Source organism: Mytilus edulis, chromosome 14 (assembly GCF_963676685.1).
Source record: "Mytilus edulis chromosome 14, xbMytEdul2.2, whole genome shotgun sequence".
Lineage (NCBI taxonomy): Eukaryota > Metazoa > Mollusca > Bivalvia > Mytilida > Mytilidae > Mytilus > Mytilus edulis.
Window position 1 is genome coordinate 36,617,594 of NC_092357.1, and position 17,080 is coordinate 36,634,673.

Consider the following 17,080-nt stretch of genomic DNA (forward strand, 5'->3'; position numbering starts at 1 on the left):
TATGTTTTTCTCTGAATGTTTATGACATCTTTTCACTAAATTCTTTGTATGTTTGTTGTGTACTGATGGTTAATTTAGTCTTAGATGCTTGATTTTTTTTCAATAGTTGTTATTGGCTTTGAACAAGCTGTCTGTAATTGCAAGTACTTTCAGTTCTGTACTTCGACATGTCTTTAGTTTTTGGGAGTACAAGTACCAAGCCACGTCCTGGTATAGTTATATCTATTTCTATTGAATCCATCTGATCATACCATTAAAGACTTAACTTTTTCAACTGATTTTAATAGTTTATGATTGTGTTGTACTGTTAGACTAGACTATCACAGGTTATGGTATTAGGGTAGTCAGCAAATACTTATCTGACACACAACAAAAGTGTCTATAATCTAATTGTCACACATTCACAGAGATTTACTTCATGTACTTTCAGAAAGAGTTCCATATATGGCACCCCCGCGGATTAACTGTAATTCATTAGCACATACATGCGATTCTTCCCGCGGGAGTCAAAATCTCCCGCTTTTCAGACCCTCTTCCGTCTCTCCCGTTAAAATTTGAAATCTTCCGCTTTTTGAAAATGTCAACCTCGAAAATTTCAGTAGACGTTTTTGTTTACAAAATTTTATTACACACAGAGAAAAAGTCCGAGAAACTCAAAATTGATATGGGAAAAGTCTGAGAAAACCGGAAGACACTATTTCCTGTTTTGATTTTGTTTCAAAGGTAAAAATGCAATAAGGGTCCTGTGATCAATAAAGGTGTTAGGATTACACTGTGTATACAACAATAAACAAGAATGTGTCCATAGTACACGAATGCCCCACTCCCACTATCATTTTCTATGTTCAGTGGACCGTGAAATTGGGGTCAAAACTTTAATTTGGAATTAAAATTAGAAAGATCATATCATAGGGATCATGTGTACTAAGTTTCAAGTTGATGTAACTTTAACTTCATCAAAAACTACCTTGACCAAAAACTTTAACCTGAACTTTGCACTATCATTTTCTATATTCAGTGGACCATGAAATTGGAGTCAAAACTATAATTTGGCAGTAAAATTAGAAAGATAATATCATGGGGAACATGTGTACTAAGTTTCAAGTTGATAGGACTTAAACTTCTACAAAAACTATCTTGACCAAAAACTTTAACCTGAAGCATGTGAAGCGGACGGACGAACGGACGCACAGACGCACGGACAGACGAACGGAGGCACAGACCAGAAAACATAATGCCCCTCTACTATCGTAGGTGGGGCATAAAAACAATTGGCAATACCTGGTGATAACTAGCTAGTTTAAGACACATACCAGGATGATTAAAAGTGAAATACTGACAACAGATTAGTTGTATAAACAACAACTTCATGCTATATTAATTTGATGCTGTTGATAACAATTCTGCAAGGATCAGTTACTGAATCTCAGAGACAAATGAAATCAACTCAAATATGATATTTATGGCTTGTATTCCATCCAAGCCAATGGAATACCAATATGAGTATGGTAGCCTTGGACACCTCTAAAATTTTAATATTTGACAAAATGCAAACCGTATGTTATCACCAAATACTCAAGCAGCAAATTAAAGAAGACCAATTATCTAACCAAATTCAACTCTGCCTGGAGATCTGAGTTCAAATGGTGCAAGTCTAGTACCTAAGGTCAAGACCATGCTTACTACACTTCATGCAAAGCTGACTATGGTGGCCATAATGACTTGACCAAATATGGAGACAGCTACCCAACAGAAAGCCAACTACAAATGTTAATCATTTCAACACCTTCTGTTCAATGTGCTGTTACTAGCATGCTTAGTAGTGGTATCAAAAGTTGACAATGTAGCTTAAGCAGAGATACTTTTTGCCAACTATGTAGCATGGCTATTCACTTACTCTTGAACCATACATAGTAAAAAATATTTGAAAACCCCTAATCTTCTTTTTTTTCAAGTAAAAATGGCTATGCAGGTGTTGAAAGGTATGGAATCATTGCTTTGTTAACAAAAAAGGAAGATACATTTATATGCCATGTATGCAGTTTGAACACAAAAAAAAAACATTGCGTGCGTCGATAAAAGGTCGATTAAAAATCTCCAGTAATGAAGCCCAAACTCCAGCTGAAAATTTCCAAATCTCCAGTTGTGGCTTGACAACTCTGTCACATGTCTGTTAGCATGATTAGTGTGATCTTTTAGTATGGTTGGTATGTAGGATTTAATAATGTCCCCAATGAAATAGTGTCCACGGGACATTATTTCCTAGTAAATACGGTCTCAGGACGATATTCACTTATTTATATGTGTCCTGGACATATTTTTCTATGAAAAACTGTCCTCAGGTATGAAAAAGTGTCCCTGAAAGTGGACACATTTAAATACTATATTTCAGTGATAAGATGTCCACCTTAGTATTCCTTACATGTTCTACAATTTCAACATCTTGATGCATTCAATAAACTCAAACACATTCTAAACTCTATCCCTGAACTTGTTTGTCATATTGGAGTCTTCATTAAACAGTCTTTAGAACTGAGGGAGTCAGACCCGTGTCAGGCAAGGTTATGATGGTGTTTTTAATATACATTTATAATTGAACTCTTAATGTTCCATTATTCTATATATTGTATTGTATTATATTGAATTGCATTGTATTACATTGTATTTCATTGTATTGCATTGTATAGTATAAAATTATTGTTTAATTGTATTGCTTGACCCTTATGGGTGTAATTTTGCAATAAAGATTATTATAAGTGTTATAATGTTTGGAAAGTAATATTTAGAAGTAATTTTACTAACTGTCTTGTTAAAACCAAGATGGCATCCACTTTCATCATGACATATGAATAAAACAGCATCTAGCTTGTCACAGTGTACCACTAGTTTTTCTGACCTTTGTATTACTGCCCTTGGAGGACATAATTTGTTAATAATAGTAGGATTTAATAATGTCCTCTATTTCATAACATTCTGTAGTCAAGTGGACACTATTTCATAGATATTGCTATGACAATCTGTCCACTTTGGGGACAATATTCCATGGCAATGGACATTATTAAATACCTAAATTCTAGGAAATAGTGTCCATGTGGACACTATTTCCCAGGACACTATTTTGCCTTACAGGTGTGCCATATGAAACTCTCACCCTTCTTTCATTTGAAGGGGCAGATCCAGTCGAAGGGAGTACCAACCGAGGATAAAAAGGGGCGGGTTCCAAACATATGTCCTCATTAAAAAGCATTGATCATCAAAAAAGGGGGGGCAGGTCCAACCCAACCCGAGGTACCCTCACTAGTTTTTTAATATATGCCTTTGCATTATATTTGCACTATTTACATGATTTAACGTTGTCATGCTGATATTATTTTTTTTTTCAGTGAGAGTGGCACATTCACAGCCACAGTCACGTGTTGCTATCGGCACACACATTGATCACAGGGGCTTGTTACAATTGGGTATCGGGATCGTTCGCCCAGATTACATGTTCGCCCTAGGTTCGTTCGCACTGAGTTTGTTCGCCCTGGTAATCCGTTCGCCCTGGGTTCGTTCGCCCTATTTTCATTTATGATATGTACAATGTATACGTTACATTAATGAAAGAAATATATATTAAAATTTATCTATATCTATTAAAAGTTAAATACAGAATATTAAAATAAAATTCTTGGCTGCATTGTTACACTTTATTTTTATAATTACTTTTAATTACTGTTGATTGAATTTTGATTGCTGATAATTTGAAATCTTTGATATCACTGATTGTTATATGAACATGATGAATTGCCTTTGATGGATTAATAATGAAAATAACATTTTTCTCAAATAAAATGTTTACAAAGTTATTGCCAAACTGTACAAGCTGTCCGACAACCCACTAGACAACGTTCAGCCGCTGCAGTAACGAATTTTAGATCAATTAACACTTTGAACTTTGAACACTTTCTTATGTATAACTTTAGTGCTCCTAATGTATAATTTTTATTGATCAAATATCATGTGTGGAAATGTACCGCTAAAGTTAAAGGATGTGTGATAGTGATTTCCTAGTAACGTAATTACATACAGATACTAACTTAGTTCTCAATAGTTCGTAAATATTCGGCGAAATTGTAGACTGACTTCAACATATAAATTAAATACACACAACACAACACTATAATAAAAAAAAAAATCAGGGCAAAACGGAACTAGGGCGAACAGTAACTAGGGCGAACCGAAATCAGGGCGGACGGACCCGGATTCTTACAATTGCCGGGTTTACTATCCATACGAACCCCTAAAAAATAAACAAAAACTGAAAAATCTTTTCGAAAGTAATTTGCGAGATATGGAATTAAACGCCTGAGCCTATAACAAACATAACAGTCACATTGTTATATTTTAAATATAATTGTGTATTAAGTTCCATACAAAATGAAGGGAAAACGGTAGTATTTAATTTTCCCAGCATTAGGTTGGCCTTTTGTGTACCCAAGGCAGGTGAAGGAAGTCAAATTAGGAGCGCTGTGATTGGATGTAAGGGTACAATATATTTTTTATTTATCTATGAATAACTGCAGTGTGTATATTTACAATATAAATTTTAAAACCTATTGAAATATTTTCTAGAGAATTATTCGAAAAGACTTGCAAAATTTCATAAATTTGGTGCAAAATGACGGTGGGCATGGATAACATAAACAAGCTCCGTTGGAAGTTGGTCATGATACTATTTGGCTTTAATTTTTAAAACAGAGTAATAAAGTACTAACACAACATATAACTGTTTTATCCAGGTTTTTATCTTAAAAAGTGGTAAATTTAGAAAATGTTAACATTGTCGCCTATGGCAGAATAAATAGTACCGTTTTCCCTGAATGAGGTGATGAGTAGATTTTTCATTGGTTTTCTTTGGGTTTTCCCGCCATAATCATAATTACTTTCCTCATCAACGTCGGAACGGTAATGCACGATATTCGGAAATTTATTCCCTTCAGTTCTTTTATAAAATATTGTTTATCTTTCTTATTCTCTATCATGCAGCAGCTAACAGGGTAAAGCTAAAACACGGTTTAAGTGGGATTAGACGTATAGAGAAAAATTCACCAACTCTCACGGTACAAAATGTGGCCAAAAAAGGGAAAAAATAGGTCAAACACATAACATGCATAATGTCCATAATCGGCGTTTTGCATTTGCGCCGATCTGCATTTCATTTGCGCCGTTTTTTTCTTTCATTTGCGCCGATTTTTTTTTTCATTTGCGCCGATCTTTATCAAATCAAATGTCATACGCCCGTCCATAATGACTGTATCACGGATTATAGAAAATGCCCCGGGGATTATTTAAAATTTGAAAAATAGAGAACAATGGACAAATATACTATAGACCAAAAAATATACAGAAATAAAAGACTACACCCTTTTAAGTCCAAACTGACGGCATCTCACGGAATAGAGATATATTCAAATATGTATAACTTAATTAACAATTAACTGAAGCCTATATAGCTACTGGTCAATATTGCTGGTTTGCCACTCACGGTTTACTCGGCACTTAAACTTAAAAGAGAGGTTATTCAGAGACATATTTGGTTATAACAGAGACATATATATATTTCATATTATGTCTCTGGTTAAAATCCCGACTTAAAAAAAAATATAGATTTATGAAAGGACTTCAGAATTGTAGCTGAGTCCATGCATCTAACGCGTTGGTGCTATATTACTGACAATAAGACGAAGCTAAGGTACCAATAAGAAAGTACTGATATTAAAAACTTCTCTTTTGCTTTTATTTGTATACACTAAATTCAATAGTTAAGCTAGAGACACGTATAATATGTCCATGTTAAGCTAGCTTGTTACAGACTGAGAGACATGATATTTATGCACATGTCTGTCTATCAATTATATTACTGTTTGTTGGTACATTTTTATTTGGCACCTTGTTATTCATTGTTATTTCTTTAATGAGAATGGAATCCTCATACTAAAGAATTTAACATGTTAATTAAGTTTATTAACGTCTGTAATATTATAGAATGATAAATGAGGGTATGGATGGGATCACAGAATCACAGAGAGAATAATGGCCATGGGTCAAATCTGGTCTAAAGAAAATAGACCCAAAAATCTTGGAACAGTATATCTAATGGGAAATGAATCTGATAGGCTTTTCAGTATAATTCAAAAATAATGAGGTAGTGTCAAGTCCCTACAATACATATGTAAATTCCTGCGAAAATGTAGAAAAGAGAAAAAATGGGCAAAAATGCTTAAGAGTGAAGAGACTTAATTATAGCATTATAGGGTGCTGAAATATAAAGGTATAGAGAGTATAATAAGTGAAAACATAAAGTATACCGAAAATTAGTCTATAGATTTGAATGGTTTTACACTAGTGGTTTTGGGCCCTTTATAGGACTTTAATTTATAGCTTGCTGTTCGGTACCAAGGCTCCGTGTTGAAGACCGTACTTTGATCTGTAATGGTTTTTCTTTTACAAATTGTGACTTGGATCATTGACACTCATGTATAGAGTTAAAGAATAAAGAAATGAAGGACCCCACATAGACCCTCGGCCTGTATGCACAGGTGTCTAACTTTAGAAACAACAACGTTAACGGTTAACGTGTCAACATGTGTTTGTTAAAAACAACTTTCATTCACTGAAGTACAATGAATTATTTTGACAACCACACAATTAAAATGACAGGAAAAATTGAATATTGTTATCTTGTGTCCTTCTTGGACCACCCCCAAACACCATAGCAAATCATACTTGGGGTTTGTTAACTCCAAATGAATACACGCAAAATTCCGAAGTCAAAGTTTAAACAGTATACTTTATTAGGGTTAATATGATAGTTAATCATTTTTATGAACATTTATATGCATTATGATGTAATAAATGGTAATTAAGGTGTATATCAAGGATGCCGTCTAAACTGTGTCACGTATAGCAAGGATTTGTATATAATACTATACAAATTCTTGCGTATAGTGAGGGGGATAAGACCTTTATCGGGACTTCGGGATCGGGTGTTTTTAAGCTCGGGATTTCGGGATTGACCCTTTCGGGATCCGGGAATTCTTTTTTTCGAATTTCGGGACCTCGGGATTTCGTGTTTTTAAGCCCGGGATTTCGGGATCTGGTGTTTTTAAGCCCCCTATAGTGATGTCACCGTTTGTGAAATCCATGTACAGTGATGGGGTTAGGGAAGACTTCAAGGTACTACAGAAAATTCATCTTTGTTTAATGGGTGCATTCTTTCAGTATAAATAAGTCCAGTCAATCTAGCATTAGTTTGACCCTAATCTTAAAGTAATTGCAACAGAAGATTTTTAAGTTTTTATCTTTAAGCATTAATACTCCAAATATACACAGAAAAAAGTCCAGCACAATCTATCTTGAGGAAGACTAGTCTAATAAATCGCGATTTTAACATTCCTATGGAGTTCTGTATTGGAATGGGAGATAACTCTGCAAAAAAGGCAGAAATGTCAATAAAAATTAATACTAAATTATAATTTTGCCACTTCTATTCAGCATGTATTGATTCTTGATATTTTAGCCATCTTTAGAGTATAACACGCAACTCTAAAGTTTTTTTTTCCATATCTTTTATCAAGCTACAACCTAGATTTCATAATTCATTAATAGTTGACCATTTATGAAATTTTTCAACATGTGAAGGTTAGGAATCTAAAATTTGAAAAAAAAATAATTAAGAATATATTCTTCTTTATGTGGTTTATAAGTTTCTTTAAACAAGGTAAATGCTGAACAAATATAATTTACGAATATAAACAATACTTATTTTTCATACCCATAACACTTCACTTCTGTACATTTCATGAGCAGGAGAAGATATAATATAGTCAAATACGAACTTAAAATCAAAGTATCATGCTTTACATGAATTTCAAACAAAAAAAATCTCGGAGATACATTATCTTCCCTTTCCATGTTAATCTTTATAGGAAATTTAAAATGCTGATTTTGAGTTTTCCTCAAGTTAGATCTTATGGGACTTTTCTGTGTATATTTGGGACTTAATGCTATAGATTACATGTAGAACAAAAGCATTTTCTGTTGCAATTAGTTTGATGTTAAACCATTTTTTAACTGGACTGTTTTAGGGGCTTTATTGTCAAAGCGATTTTGACATCAATATGTATTATTCCTCAAAATTAAGATATCGTCTTTAACTTATCATGCTATGCATGGACATCAGCAATATTTGTCAGGTTTAGAACCAGTCTACGATCATTAACAAAAGCAGACATTGTGTTAAGTCTTGAAATCAGGTCGTTTATTTTTCAAGTGTCTGAATACTTTCTAACTTATGAGAACAATACGCAAGAGTACTCATCCTGAAATGTCTAACCTGCTTAATTGATCATCATTTACTTTAATGTTACTTTAGTTTATAGTTTTTTTACCTCAGATATCAAATAAAGATTATAACAATATTAATAATCCATGAAAACAAGGTCAATGTCATATGAATCCTGCCAGACTGACAAATACAACATTCAATCATATCATAAACTAAATGTAGTTTGACTTTTGCGTATTGTGTTCGAACATTGCTCAGCTGATCTATGAAATAAGAACTTGCAAGACAATATAACAAAAACAGTTTATTAATACTCATAAGAAGTGAGATATTCACTTAACAAAAGAACTTTACATGTAATCACAATTTAACCATGAAAATTACTACGAACATATGACGAATGAAAATTTTAGAAAATAAGGTAGCTATGCTATAGCGGTAGGTGGAATTATTTAGGTCTTCTACTTCGGATATATAAGATTTAAACCAATAACTTTCACCGTCGCGGTCGCGATGCCACCCCTACAACCGGATTAGAATACCTATATCTCTTACTGACTGCGAGGCAAAAGCATCAGGACCGGCTGCCCATAGAAACATTACACCTATTTTTTTTAATGCACTGTCTGTAAATGTTCAACAACTGAATCACTACTTGTATCGTTGTGATTCTTAATAGTATAAACACATTGCTCAAGAAGAAACGGGACAACATACAACATTTGGGCATAAAAGTTCAAAAACAATAGCAAAACAATGTTTGATAATTAATTCTGCCAACATTTGTAGTAAATGACCTAGCACATCCTCATTTTTACGGAAATGTTGTTAACCGTGCCCGGAAATTTAGAAATGATCCATGTAAACTTGTAGCTCCTTTAAAAAAACTTATTCTAAAAGGTTACCTATTCAACACCGTAATAAGATCATTGAATATTGTTTTTATTGGAATAAATATTGATTTTGTTATCAGTAGATTAAAAGCTAACTAAATTTCACTAGTATGTTATATATATACATATTCATGGATCTACAATCTGTCGATAACTTGGCATTGCACAAGGTCATGTTTTTCTCTGGCTGTTTATGATGTCTTTACACTAAATCCATTGGATGTTGGATGTGTACGGATTGATAGTTTAGTCTTAGATGCATGATTTTTTATTAGTTGTTAGTGGCTTTGAACTAGCTGTCAGATAACTGCGAGTACTCTCAAGCCATATGATTTCGATTGGTGTTTTCACTTTCACTTCATCTCATCTCCAAGTTTAATCAAGCTATTTCTTTTATTAACCACATTTGTATAAAAAGGGAAATTTTATTGTAAAATACATAAAATTATGACTTATATAAATGTATGATACGGTCAAGGCTATTTAATCTTGTTTATTTTTATTTTGTTTTTCTTCATTTTTCTTCTTTTATCCAACAAAAGTCTTGTGATATAATATATTTGTAGATGATGGACGATCCTGTTTCATGGTTTATAAACACGTGAATAATGTCACTCAATTCTCATCTTCAGTGAACGTTGTTTATGTCAAAATTAATAATTTTGTGTATAAATTATAGTTTTTAATAGTATTTTAAATTCTGAGAAATATTTACATAATAGATGCAAAAAAAGGGACATGATGTTTTCTGAATGTTGTTACATGTAAGAAGAATTAATTACATAACGTTCAGCGGTGACTAATAATGCTAGAAAAATAACCGTTTTCTAGTCCAGTGGCAAATATATTGAATTCGAAAGGAATTACTATAGTTGTCATGGAGGAGTTAAGGACAGGCGGACAAAACGCATGATTCCTATATAGGATTGATAGAACCAAGAAAAGTCAAGTTTGTGTTGACGGGGTGCTTGAAAGGGAAGGAGGCGTGTTGAAGTAAAGATCAACTTTTAATTCGAATGAAAAGTGCGATGAAACCAAAATAAGATGGCAGTAACAAAAAGGACCGAATAAAACCTTCTGACCAATTAAGCCAAGAGTTCAATTCACACTAGGGTCATTTTCAAAGAAAAATTAAATCTACGTAGATTTACGATATCTCATCTCCATCCAAGTGTCGACTTTGAGGTTTTTTACAATATCGTTGATTATTTTTAAGCAGAATACCAGTATTATATAAAACTTAGAATGAGGATATCTTAAGGGAGTTCGCTTCTTAGTTTCAAAGTAATTGACTGTTCAAAACACTAACTTATATTAATAGGGAATTAATAAAGGAGTCCAAAGAGCAAAAAAAATATATAGGTCACCGTGCTTGTTTTCAATATATTAGCCATTGAAATTTTGGCGGGAAAATGTTTTCTCTTGACTTTTCATAGCTTTATCATTGACAAGTTTAAGTCCTCAAAAACTATTAAAAAATAATTAAAATTCTATAAGACTTTAACAGACAGCTTATCATTATACATGTAAAAAAATTATAAAAAGAAAAACAGGGGTTACCGGGCAAAACTTGTTTAGGCATTGAAACGGATAAAACCAGAGGATTCCGAAAATCTGATCAAAATTCCAAAACATGACAAGCGAGCTTCCTTATTAAAACCCGAATTTTGAAAGATTTTGTCACACTTTTAGTATCTTCCCAAAATTGCATGATGACATCATTGACCAGAACCACAATTCCTTCAGAAGAAAAGCTATATACATGGTATATTGTTTTTTCGTTTACAAGTTAATTCATTTTGGTTAACGATGAACGTCAGTGCAAAATGTATCAAAATGCCTTCCATGGCAATATGCAGCTCTGAATAACATTTGAAGTTTATGGAAATATGCCAAATTGTTGAAAAATATTTGATATAGACTATTCATTATTTTTTTTAATTCCAGTAGGATTTGACTAACTGACAACTCTCCATCCCAGCCACAATGCATTTAAAGCCAACCATAACAGGGTAAAATACGACCCTCAACACCCAGGTATACTTGTCTCAGAAAAAATTCTTATATAGCTTAATATCACACGTGTTATATTAAGGTATACAGGATTTTTTTTCCTGAGGCAAGTGCCTGAGCTTCAACACAGAGCCTTGGCTCAACCTGAATAGCAAGCTATAATGGGCCCCAAAAATGACTAGTGTAAAGCAATTTGACCGTGCTAGTGAAATAAATACAGTGGACATTGGCCCTACCTCTTGTTCTACAACACACTATAAATAAATTATACGTACAACGTAATATATATGCTACCAGAGGCAGATTGTCACACCAATTATTGCCGGTATGTAAAAAAGTGGCGGGGTTAAACACTTTCCTATCCCCAATGGGGTTCATTGGCTATATAAAACTGACATATGACACAAAATTACATATCTCACTTGGCAGCTCCCATCTACATATTTTTATAATGTTAAATGTAAAAGGACAACGGATCAAAATGATTTGTGTCGAAATATGCTATAATTATATGCGAGTTTTGGCAGCTGCATGCATGAACAATAGTATGACTTGTAATAGGCTTGAGACTATACTTTAACACAATTGGTGGTCTCAGTGTAGGAGTGTCTGAATTGGGAGTCCTTCATGACTGTATTCTGTATAATTTTGGTCCAATATTCTCTCAGACTATATATTATTTATGTTTTAGTTCCTCATTATTATCTACTCTTTATGTTTATGACCGATTGTTCTCTAATATTTATTATTCTCTCCCTTTTCTGTTGGTTTGACCCATTCATAGGCGGATCCAGGGGGGAGTGGGGGTTGAGACCTTTTGTGGGAAAAAATTTTGTTGATTATATAAGGAATCAATGATGCATGACTGGAGTGGCAACCCTCCCCCTTTGGTCAGTCAGCGCCCCCCCCCCCCCCTTTTTAAAAGTTTTGGATCCGCCACTACCATTACTCTCTATTCTGAACCGGAATAGAGAATGGGATCTGGGAGTGAATCAAAGAGACGACACCGTATCCGACCAAAGAGTAGAACACAGCTCAGGGTCGCCAATGGGTCTTTAACGCCGCGAGAACATACCGCGGTCGTAGAAGGGCTTCAGCTGGGCCATTTCTTTTATAATATGTCTACATGTGAATATCAACTTTTCTTTTCACTTATATAGTAAATAATTAACGGATATAATGAGATAACTAAGAGAAACATCCCTGTTGTAGGTCCTCTTACACAAGCCAATTTTGCTCACGTGAATCTCACGTGAAATTCAAATAAAAAATTGCACTTGATATTCACCTCAAGCGAGCTTATATTACGTGAAAAATTGTATTTTCATTTCGAAAGGGGATGAGTACAGGTTTTCAAATATCTGTCTTTAGGGAAACTTTAAAGACGGGACATCGTTATTGAAGAATTTGTTTTTGAAATGTAAAATAATTGTCTTGGATGTAATCGGGCCTTAGTCTCTTCACAATTCTGATGTGAAAGAGTGGGAAAAGCAAAATCTATTCCGTTTCTGTAATTTTAGTGGTTGGACGATAGGCCAAAAACTACTAGTTACACGTTTGAAGTTGACATCGGTTAATATTTTTTTTTAATTCTTCATGGATCCCTGTACAGCCTTTGTGGCGTTTGTAGCTTTTCAAACCATAAACAAGTTAGATTCTCGTCCGTTGACGTGCGTAGATATATAATTCGTTGACATATTACAACGAAACTTGACATTGTGAACTTGTTAACAAGTATGTTAAGGAAATGTATCTCTTTCATTTAATGGCCTTGAAATTAACTACTTTCTATCATTTATTGATATCTATAATGTTCTGAAGTTCACGTTCTGGTTATAACTGGACCACTTATTTTTTGCTAAATGAGACGATTACAGAGCTGAAGTGTTATGATAAAATCTATATACAGAAAGAGAACGTACATGTTCTGGTCATATGTCCATTGGCATTGATGACTTAAATCGTACTTAAGTTTAAATGAACTATTTGCCACTGAACATAAAGCAGCCAATTAACAAACAATCAATAACTTGAACGAAATTAAGACTTATTATGAATACAGATTTTTGGTGCGGTAACATGTCAATTAATAATTTGAATAAAATCAAGATTATTAATATTTGGCAGAATATAGCATGGTTACAAGTCCATTAATAGTTTAAATCATCTTGGAACTCGAATTAAATATCTGCCACTGCATGTTAAGCAACTAATTAACAATTGATCAGTACTTTGAATGAATATAAGACTAAATCAATTCTTGTCAGATAATGGTTTGTTCACATGTCAATTAACAATTTTAACGAACTTGAGACTTGAAAATTCCTGGCAGATTTTGGTAAGGTTACAATTCATAATTTAAATCAGCCATGAACTTGAATGAAATATTTGCCACTGGATGTTAAGCAACCAAATAACAATTGATCAATAATTTAAATAAACTTAATACTTTATGAGTACCTGGTAGATTTTTGGTAAGGTCAAATGTCAATTAATGAATTGAATGAACTAAAGTCTTAAAAGTTTCTTTGAATTGTCCGTGAACTTGAATGAAATATTTGCCACTGGACGTTAGGCAACCAATATTAACAATCGATCAATAATCTAAATGAACTTTTTATGAATACCTGGCAGATTTTTGGTATGAGCACAAGTCAAGTCATAATTTGAATGAATATAAGTCTTTATCTTCGAAGCGTCTTGAAACTTGAATGAAATATTTGCCATGGATATAGGATGTAATTGGATGTTAAGCAACCGATTAACAACCAATCAACGTTTTAATCAATACACTTAATAATTTATGAATACCCGTCAGATTTTGGCAAGGTGCACATGTCAATTCATGATTTCAGCCACTTAAACGACCTTGCACAGTCATAATGTCTTGCTGCTCTAAATGTCATGTAAATTTTGTGGTAATTTAAAATGGAAACAATTAAATTAAAGTTTTTATCACACGAAGGAGGGTCTTCAAGGGGGTCCTTCGTTTCTTTATTCTTTAGGCAACGTTTATATGTCCTTTATTTACTCTGTCCATTATTCTTCATATTCTATATTTGAGCACCCCTTTTATTATGTGAATTTTCTTTTAGTTCATACTTTTCCCTGTTCTATTTATTCTTTTTCTTTTAATAAAAAATAAGGAGATGTGGTTTGACTGCAAATAATATTACACCTATCCACTAAATTTCAAATTAGTGGATGTAAGCAATTATAGGCAACCGTAATTAGCCCTTAATTGTTCACTCTTTACCCGTTATTCTCTATTATGCAAACCCCATCCAGACCCTTATGACGTATTTAACAATTTAAATGAATAATGCAAAGACATTATACACACATGCATTAATTATTACAAAATGCACATGTTCCTGGAATCCATGTGCAAACTGCATGATACTTGTGTTCTCTACCTACATGCTTTACATGTACGACTATAGTACACCATTTAATTTAGGGACCAGCTGAGGACCACATCCGGGTGTGGAATTTTCTCCCTGCGTTGAAGACATATTAGTGGCCTTCGGCTGTTGTCTGCTCTTTGGTCCCTTTGACTTATTCTCCATTTCCATTCTCAATTTTATTTAAAAAATAATGCGGCTCGAGAGTCTTGATAAAAGAAGTTGTACTAAGAAAATACATGTACATTATGCAAATATATATATTACATACATGTAACATAGAATTTTATATACATGTTGTCGTATCTTGACAGATTACATATATATACACGTGGTAAAAGTTAAATAAAGACGACATGTCCGGTGTCATTCAGAAATGTTCCTGAAAATATAGTGCACTAGTTGTAATTAAAGTCAAGCATCAAAGTCAATTACAAAAAAGGTGGGATGATTTTTTTTTACTCAAGAAGGACTTAAATGGTAAAATGTCCATGCTTCTGATTGATTCCACTTTGATAACTTTAATTCCCATTTTAGATACAGACAAAACAATGATGCGGTTTAGAAATTAGGAGCAGTTATACACCTTCTACCCTTCAACGCCAATACCCACCCTTTGAAAACACTGCTGGAAATGATACTCATCCCAGAAAATATGACACAAAGGCTTATCAACATAAAAACAAAGCCAAATTTTACTGGTGAAAAGTGGTCAGGGAGATTTAGACTCCACAAGTAAAAACGTTACAATTGGTAGTCCATCCAAGTAATTTATCAAACCCTTTCTTTGCTTAATAATTTCATCTTAGCCCAAAAATCAACACTCCAGGGCGGATCCAGCCATTTTAAAAAGGGGGGTTCCTAACCCAGGACAAAAAAGGGGGGGGGGTTCCAATTACATGTCCCCATTCAAATGCATTGATCGTCCAAAAAAAGGGGGGTTCCAACCCCCGGAACCCCCCCCCCCCCTGGATCCGCGCCTGCACTCTATATTTGATCATTCTTAAAATAGGGCCGGAGGAAGGGGGGGGTAAACTTTAAGGTGTTTCTTCAATTCAACACATTATATGACACACGTTCTACTAACTACTTTAGTCTTACCGTGGTTTTCTATATGATCTCCATAGGCACTTAGTATGAAAATGTTCACCACTATAAAGTCCAATAAAAGCATGGTTTAAGTCCTATCACAATGCAAAATTGTTTCTTCGTAACAATTGCATACAGATTGTTATAAAATATTTATGTATACAAATTGCATCGCACATAGATTTTGTATACATAAAAGTTCAACAATAAAATTTATAATGACCCGTTTTATGTTAAATGAATTATCCAACTTAGTTTCTAAATATCATGACACAACATTATTTTAACAAGATTCGGAATAGTCCCAAAATGTAAAACGTAAAAAAAATGAATTTGTCATCTAAGGTTGATGGGTTTAATTTGTCATGGATGTTATTTTATGTAAGGAGTCTTGGCTAGTTGTTTTTGACAGCGTTGACAAGGTTTGTTACGGAGTATAACAGTAAAGACACAAAAGGGGGCGTGGTTAATGAATTTCATTACGTTTGATGGCATGTTTATTGGCGAATAAAGAACTGCAGTCTCTATTTTGTACCGGTAGGGTATCACAGGGTCAAAACTAAATCACAACAAAAACATATAAAGTCAATAGAATTCATTTTTCGAAGACGTGATACATATAGATATACACTGAACATCGAAATAAACCACATTTGGAAATATCTTCACTGTTGAAGGCCGTATGGTGACCAACACTTGTTAGTTAATGTGTCACTTGGTCTCTTGCGGGAGCTGTCTCATTGGCAACCCTACCTTCTTATGTAACTATTATTGTGTCAATATTGACAAGCTTTAGAACCCCCACCCCCTCAATTGAAGGTTTTTAAATTTCAGAGTTGTAACTGCCGTCAACAATTTCGAAAAAATCAGTAAAAGTTATTTATAGATATAAATAAAAAATAAACATAAAAATCGGAATTCGAAAAAATGCTAGAGAACATTTTAAACCTTTTGAACAAATGGCGAAATTTATCACATTTCTGAATGGTTATAAAGAAGGGACCAGAAAGGAAAAAGGTTCTGGTTGACGACAATTTTTGAAGTAATTGAAACACTATAACACATTTTTGACTCTACCAACTTGGTTCAACCTGAAACATAACATTGAATTTTCCCAGTTCCAAGGTGGAAAGTGTAAAAAAAAAGGTAAAAAAAGACCACCATACCATACACATTGTATCAACATAAAATAAGGTGTACCTTGCATATAAAAATCAAATAAATGTCATATTCAACTACACTGCAATGCATTGTGGTGTTTGAAATACATATTTTCTGAGTATCTAAAATATAATTCATTGGTTATCATTTATCCTGGAATTGATGTATGTTCTTAACCATCATACTATAAT

The 17,080-nt window shown here is 33.6% G+C and overlaps 1 protein-coding gene across 1 annotated transcript in view; it reads right to left on the reverse strand.

Moving 5' to 3' along the window:
- Window positions 1-16,095, reverse strand: part of LOC139503232 (low-density lipoprotein receptor-related protein 2-like) — a 126,002-nt gene extending 109,907 nt beyond the window's left edge. The window contains exon 1 of the mRNA XM_071292991.1: window positions 15,741-16,095. Coding sequence (XP_071149092.1) covers window positions 15,741-15,813 — 73 coding nt within the window. The 5' untranslated portion in view covers window positions 15,814-16,095. The remainder of the gene's footprint in view (window positions 1-15,740) is intronic.
- Between the last annotated feature and the right edge of the window lie 985 nt (window positions 16,096-17,080).